General features: G+C 33.4%; 1 protein-coding gene across 1 annotated transcript in view; it reads left to right on the forward strand.

The window, feature by feature from the left end:
* Positions 1–6,726, forward strand: part of LOC117111155 (low-density lipoprotein receptor-related protein 8-like) — a 21,377-nt gene extending 14,651 nt beyond the window's left edge. Inside the window, exons 4-6 of the mRNA XM_033254025.1 lie at positions 1,158–1,326; positions 4,660–4,796; positions 6,410–6,726. Of these exons, the coding sequence (XP_033109916.1) occupies positions 1,158–1,326; positions 4,660–4,796; positions 6,410–6,444 (341 nt within the window). The 3' untranslated portion in view covers positions 6,445–6,726. The remainder of the gene's footprint in view (positions 1–1,157; positions 1,327–4,659; positions 4,797–6,409) is intronic.
* Positions 6,727–8,234: the final 1,508 nt, after the last annotated feature.

Below are 8,234 nucleotides of genomic sequence, written 5' to 3' on the forward strand. Positions count from 1 at the left end.
ATTTTCTTTTTGCCCTTTTCTTGTTGCCCAAGGGAGGGGTAAGGACCAATGACCCCCCTCCCCCAGATCCGCCAATATGAATTGCAAGAAAATGTAACTCGGTCGGGTACTGTATAAACATTCTCTTTCCCATCCTTCTCCTCCTTCTTCCCTCCTTCTTTTTTTGCATTTCCGATCATACAAAAATCTCCAGACATATTTTTCGCCAAAAAGTGGGGGGACCCGGCCCCCCCCCGGTTCCGCCGGCCATGTGCAATTGCAACATGCTGGAGAGAGCCAGGGTTGCGAATGAGATTGAATTTGAAAAGTTTGGGATGGGATGAACAAGCGCATACCAATATTTACCCAGTCAGTAGGTACGGAGGCTGACTCTGATGCGCTTAGAACATGTATTTCAGTGAGATATTTCCTAGAAAAGGATCGGAAACTATCCCAGTCGGCTTTATTAAAAAGAGATTGTCCGATGAACAGGTGTGAATTTCTGAACAGATAGACAGGACACCTTCACTGAAACAACGGCATGGACGGAAGTGTCATTTGAAACAAGCACCTCAGTGCTGCATTGGTCAGGACTGGAGCAAACAGATGAGGTCAAGCAGATATGACGAGACATTTACACGATCAGGAAAACGAGTTGGTCGATTGACAATTTGTTCGAGATCATAAGATAACTTATATGACAAAATATCAGGCAAGTTAGTAGTTCTAGGATGAGTGAGCCATTGTTGGTGGTGAACATTGAAGTCACCGCAGATCTTATTTTTTGGAGATGGATAAGATTGTAAAGCCTGGTCGATACTGCAGGAGATGGAATCAAGAACTTCACAAGAAAAAGACTAAGGAGAACGGTAAAGGAAAAAAAGAAAAAAATGTCTTTTAAAGCGAGAGCTTAAAACACTTTCGATACTTGTGCATAAAAGCTTGCAATAATGGATAATTTTCATTCCTGATGATGATATAATCAATGTTGAAATATTGAATCCCGACAAGATGGCGTGCATTTCGATATTTAAAGTATGTATTATACTATCTTATCTGAGATTAATCAGTGGACCTTTCGGGATATGTATTGTTACAATAAGGTTTACAATATTCTAAACCCAATTTATTTTATTCACATTTTTATTCTACTATTCTATCATAACTTTGGAATGAAGCTATATCTAAGAGAGGTATTGCAATTGATGTCAGTGATCGTAAATTGTACTGGGTGGAAGATGACGCCTCAATTTATTCCATCAACCTTGATCGAACTGGAAGAACGTTTATTACTTCCAGTGATTGCGGATGCACATTTGATTATCTACAAGTAGATTCAACTAACAGGTAACATAACAGTTTATTATGATCAATTAATAAATGTTGTCTTTCTTGATGTTTTCAAGCAAGCATATGCCTTTTCCAATTTCAATTTTATTTCAAAACCTCCGAAACGCAGAAATGAAATAAAAAAACAATATGAAAACATTCACTTAATTAACAACACATCAAAATACATATGAAAGTCAAACCACAGAAGTTTGATTAAATATTTAAAAAATACGTAAATAAAATAATGAAATGGGTACAGTTTATTTAAAAGTTGTGATAAAAGGTCACTTGAATGGCGTTGCCAGATTCCCTTCAGTTTGTTTACTCAGTTAGCCACAGACTTCTACCACACATAACATAGCAGAATCTTGTCTTTCGCGCATATGCATTGGCATAATGTAGGGTCTTAATGATGTTCACGAACTTAGCGTCAAACGTCATCAAAGGGTCATCTTTCTTTCTGGCAATATTATTAATAATAGTAGTAATAATAATAATAGTAGTAATAATAATAATAATAGTAGTAATAATAAATATATATTATAATAAATAAATAATAAATATATATTATTATTATCATATTATATTATGTTATTATTACTACTATTATTATTATTATTATTATTATTATTATTATTATTACTATTATTATCACTACTGCTGCTGCTGCTACCGCTACTGCTGCTGCTACTGCTACTGTTGCTACTACTACTACTTCTACTACTACTACTATTACTATTACTAATATTACTATTATTATTACTATTATTATTACTACTATTACTATTACTACTACTATTACTACTATTACTATTACTACTATTACTACTACTACTATTACTACTACTACTACAATTATTATTATTGTTATTATTATTATTATTATTATTATTATTATTATTATTATTACTATTACTACAATTACTACTATTACTATTATTACTATTATTATTATTATAGCGTATACCTAAAACTATGCGCTCAACAAAACACTGTATTTACCTTTCTTTGAGGATTTACTTTATATAATTTAACAATGTTACGGCTATCTTGATTTATATTATATGTAACTATTTGTTTCTAGACGTACCTATTGTGTAATTGAGTGTATCTGGTGGTATTTGAATCTGTTTAATCATGAAGCCTACGTGGTCTAATTGTTATGACGCTCACACTGACAGCCAAATGTCGTAGGTTCGAGTTCCGCCAGAAACATTTTAATACACAATTTCCTTATTCATTTATTTACAGGACTATATCTGTTAAGAGATGCTACACGATGTATTATTANNNAAAGTAATTCCCTTCTTAAAGAAATACAGCATTTAAATAAATATCCAATTATCGACAAATTTTGCTACGGACAACTTTTTTCTAAAATTTTAGAAAAAGAAAGCAGTATAGTAGGACACTATGGTCACAATAGAATATTACGTCACCATAATTCGTAATTATTAATTCAAAATTTTATCAATTTTATTTGCCTCATAATGGATTGAAGCTTACGCTGGGGCATTTGAGTGGTTGGCGCACCGGTTGTGGCTTGGAATCCCAACCTTGAGGTCGGGGGTTCGAAACTCTGGCTGTGCAAATCGCTTGTGTCCTTGGGCATGGCACTTTATCTACGGTTGCCTCTCTCCTCTAGGTTCCAACACAACCTGCGCTGATTACTAGCTGCAATTTATGGAATGATAATATAATTTCATTTACTAATTTAATTTGGTGTTTCAATGTGTTCCATATGTGTTTGATCCAATGAACGAGGTGGTAATGTGAAGCGCTTAGAGGCCTTGTAAAGGCATGAAGCGCTATATAAGAACGACATTATTATTATTATTATTATATACAACTTACATCAAGTTACAGATGCAAAGATTCTTGTTATATATTAGGCCTATATTCAAACTATCTTTATAAACTTATAGCAAGAAATGTTTGCTTGAATTCCTCAAAAAATACTTAACATGCTATATTCCACTTTTTCACAATTCAATTAAACAAAATGAAATCATATTGATCCAGAAAAGAGCAGTCAGGATAGTTTATGTGCAAATTCTTGAGACCGGGCCCTACACAAAGTCTCTTCACAGATCTTATTAATGTTTATGTCGGCGTTAGTTTCAACTAAATTTCATTCATTAGAAACCCACATTAGGCCCAAAAATAAAATATACTTGTTTAGCGTCACATCTCAGAAATTTTCAGGGGCGGGGGTGGGGCGGGTTTTTTTTATGTGTAGGCTTCTTAGGCCTAGAGATTTCAAAAACTGCATTAGTGCCAAGCCAAATCTTTTACAAAGGCTATAACAGACACTATTTTACATAAATTATTTGTGTACAATATTTATTTAAATAAACATTGTCGTTTCGTAGGCAACTGCTGTAGTGCTAGGCTATAGGCCTAGGCAGGTAGCCTAGCCATACTTATTAGATAGGGTCTAGCCTAGACCTAGTTAGGTAGGCTAGGCTTAAAACATCTGCCAATTGAAGCGTGTTGTAAACCTATTATTTTTCTTCATAGTACTTTATTATTATAAAACATTGTTTATTATCTAAGAAGAACCAAATAAAAATATGTAAGTCTACGATCAAATTGTCCGCGATCTCTGTCACATGTGTGAGGGAATCTATTTTTTTTCTGTAGAAAAAGAAAACACACCTGGTGGCGCACTTCACATCTTGTTCCCTGTGCTGAAGATGAAAAAACACGATCGTTTTTTCTCTATTATCGGCATTTTTAAGTCGATTTTTAGCACTTTTTTACCCCCCAAAAAAAAAAAAAAAAAAAAAAGCGATGAGCGGTGGCTAAAAATCAGGGTCGGGCGGTGACGCTAAACAAGTACATTTTTTACTTTTTGGCCTTAGCTAATATTTTTTTTTAACAAATTAAAATTCATCTAGGACAAATAGACCAATTCCGTAAGCCACTTGTTAGAAATTCACTGAAAACGGACAGTCTCACTTATATTAGACACTCACGTAAACTGAGCCTCCACAGGGACCATTCGCCTAAATGGCGAAAACGTCAACTGCTTGACCACTAAGTCTCCCTCGGTGAGCCAAGCGCCATTAGAATTTGAGTCCTTTCATTTTAATAATTTGATGACTTTTAATTCATGTATGTTGTCACCGTGATATTGATCACTATAGCCAATACAATCATTATCAGCATCATGATCATAATCATCATCGTCATCAACATCATATCGTTATGGATAATCAAGTTGTGGTTTGTTGAATAGGTCAAACTTCAGAGCTTATATAAGAGGTTGAGATAAAAATAGTATAATATTCATACATTACAATATCAACTTTTGCTATCAATTGACATAAAATTGTTTTTTTAAAGGTATATATACTGGATTAATCATTCTGCAACAAACATGGTCTCGCGCGGTAACTTAGATGCTGACGGTGATATTGCAGACACCATTGCAATCCTATATTCTAGTATCTCTCTAAGTGGTTTGTCAATATCGAATAATGGTAAGTTTTAGACCCTTATATGATAAGTATTATTTACAGATTTTTTCCTCTTTTGCTAAGTTAAGTATACGGCTTGTTAATGAAATAGTTTATGGCTTTTATGGGTGAAAATCTGTATTATTTTGGCCCTTATCAGAATAATACAATATTAATTTGCGGGAGCGTGTGGTGCGGGGCTTGTAAGGCGTTGGATTTCTTGATCGTGAGATCAGAAGCTCAACACCGGCGCCCGTCGCATTACTTGTGTCGTTGGGCACTTTTCTTACGTTTGCCTCTCTCCTCCCAATCAATAACTGCCAACTATAATACACAACGTACAGGGTATCGTGAAATATAAACAATATGTAAAATAAAAGATGTGTTACTGTTATGGTTCGGGGATTGCACCCGGGATTGATGTGGCTCGATTCGTCCCCCAGCGCTCAGAGTATGATTCTTGAACCCAAAATTGATAGACAATAATGATGAAACGCAACGAATACGTGATTAATTCTCTTTCAAACTTTAATAAAGCAATATTCGCAAATGGAACATCAAAAGCAGCGGAAGAAACAGCATAAAAAAACAGCAAAGGAAACAGCAAAAGAAACAGCCCTGCAATATATATATATATAAATATATACATAACTATTATAATGTATCGCACAACCATGAACCATTAATATTCAATTGCATTATATCATTGCGTAATGTATTGACAAAACAACTTTAACAAACATCAATCGGTGAATAATTTAGTGAAACTGCAAGTTTAAGTTAAGCGTAAGAGCGTATATTGGCAAAACACTTCACTTCATACCACGCCAATAGGTAAACAGCCCAGTGAAACTACACTGGCAAAACATTAAATCATTAAACGTTTTTAAACGATTCAATCTTATTTCATGTATGAATTATATGGATAAAGAGCATATACTTATATGTAATTACAACAATCATTAACAATACACTAAGATTAATAATTAAAGTCATATCATTAATGATTATGAACAAGCAATACCTGGATCAATCACTACACAAGTTTCATAACATGGCTATCAACTTAATTGTTCACATATCATGCTGACGATCCTCATGAGTCTAAAATAAAATACATTGATCATTGCTGATACATATAAAATAGGCCATACAGCGCAAGTACGCCACAAATGTATACAAGAAACAATAAAATAATTATAAAAATAGAAAATCCGATTTATTAATTTTTTTTTTATATAGATCGGGGCCCCTGGAGCTCGGGGCCCAGGTTCAAAGAAACTTTTGAACCTGCGGTAGTTACGCCACTGGGAGTATGGGTACCTGGTGGGATAGTGTGGCATTGAAAGTATTAGGTCGAGCTAATTGGTGGGCTACTCCACAAGTAGCAGAGAAAGTTGCACAAAAACGCCGTTTATAATTAGTTCGAACGGCCAAGAAATATTTATTATTTAGCGCATGCGCATTACAAAATCTGCTTGTCGCTTGAGATTGCGTCAACAATGTCCTGCCTTCTGTTGACGCGTATGGAAGAGGCCAAACAGATACAAAAGACTAATGCTGCTTCTTTAAACGACAACGATGACAAATATTCACAATTTTTAAATGGTAATTTTTCCATCATCGATGTTTTTCAGGACAATTACAGAACAGGAAGTTTTGGATCTACTAAATAATTTGAAGACTACCGCCCCTGGTATCGATATTAGTGCTAAATTATCAGACTTCATCTAGCTGGTGTCATCAAACCCTTCCACTTATTTATTTATCTATTTAATAAAAATTCGTCACGATAAAGATATCTACATATTGATCATGGGCGTGATAGAGATGATATGGCAAAAGCCCAACACAACAAGTGGTCATCTTTAAACTTCTGGCCAACAGCTATATTATCAATTTATCAATATCTACTGGCTGTGTTCCAGAGGGCATGAAAATTGCCAAGGTAATTCCCATTTTCAAAGGGGTGATCCGGTGGAATTAAATAATTACAGGCCAATATCAATCTTACCAGTCTTTTCAAAAGTGTTAGAGAAAGTTGTACTTAAACAATACTTCATATCCTTGATAATTCACAATTTGGTTTTCGTGTCAATCATTCAACAACTCATGCCTTATTCATTACATTCAGTAGAAAATATTATCTCCGCTATTCATAACAATAAATATACCATTGAAGCTTTTCTAGACCTGTCCAAGGCATTTGATTTTATTAGATCATCATATACTATTAGACAAATTAAGTTATTATGGTATTAGAGGCATTGCACTAGAGTGGTTCTCTAGTTACCTGTCGAACAGAAAACAATCAACTTTCATAGGAAATAATTCATCTAATATAGTTATTATAAAATTTGGAGTGCCTCAATGCTCTATTTTAGGGCCACTACTGTTTTTACTTTATGTGAATGACTTTCGTACAGTCGTTCGACAAACCAAAATTGTTAAGTTTTCTGACGACACAATTGTGTTTTGTAGTCATAAGAGCCTTAACGATGCTTTTCAAATAATGAATGATAAACTTTTAACATTTCCACTTGATTTTTGCAAATAAACTTACACTTAACGCACAAAAATCAAAATTCATAATATTTAGATTAAGAAATAAACCGGTAAACATGCATTAAAATTAACTATCAGCAACAATGATTTTGATTAAACATGTGCTATAAAACTTCTCGGTGTTCATATATGAATTCTAAACTTTTCACACTCGTGGTAATTATATTTCAACTGGAGTTTCTCATGTTATTGGTGTGTTAAATAAGGCCAAGACGGTATTGCCGTCTTCCATTTTATTAAATATATATGTCTCTGGTTGTTCCACACATAAACTATGCAGTCTTATTTTGGGATATGGCAAACCCAACACTTTTAAATCGTTTATTTAATTTTGCGGAAAAGCTTTAAGGATTGTTTGTAATGTCAACTATTATCATGCATCAATTCCATTATTTATTTCTGTTAGATCTTTAAACATTTTTGACATTCACTGTAAATTCATCGCTATTCTTATGTTTCAATATAATAATAATACTTTTCTACCATTTATAAATTTTGTTTTTCAATGAGTGAGGGATACCAACACTCAATGTACTAGACACAATGGCCACTAACAATACATTTTAGAAGAACTACACTTGGATTAAAGTTCATTAGTTACACGGGTGCCAAACTGTGGAATACCGGTAGTCTTTCTGTCTGTATAAAACAATCATCAAATTTACATTTATTTAAAGTATAACTAATTATTTCATTGAAAAAATGTCACAATATTTCATCTTTAGGTCTATATCTGATTTAAGTACTTAAGTAAATACAATGTATTATTATTATTTTTCTTTTTTGGTAATCTATTTATTTATTACTTATTTAACTTATTTTTATAAAATAATTATTGTGTTTCTAAATTTTAATTTTTGTACTAATTCTTTTCAAGGGTCTCTGCTTAAAATCCTT

Source organism: Anneissia japonica, unplaced genomic scaffold (genome assembly GCF_011630105.1).
Source record: "Anneissia japonica isolate Jap-2015-1 unplaced genomic scaffold, ASM1163010v1 scaffold287980_len571666_cov165, whole genome shotgun sequence".
In the NCBI taxonomy this organism is placed as follows: domain Eukaryota; kingdom Metazoa; phylum Echinodermata; class Crinoidea; order Comatulida; family Comatulidae; genus Anneissia; species Anneissia japonica.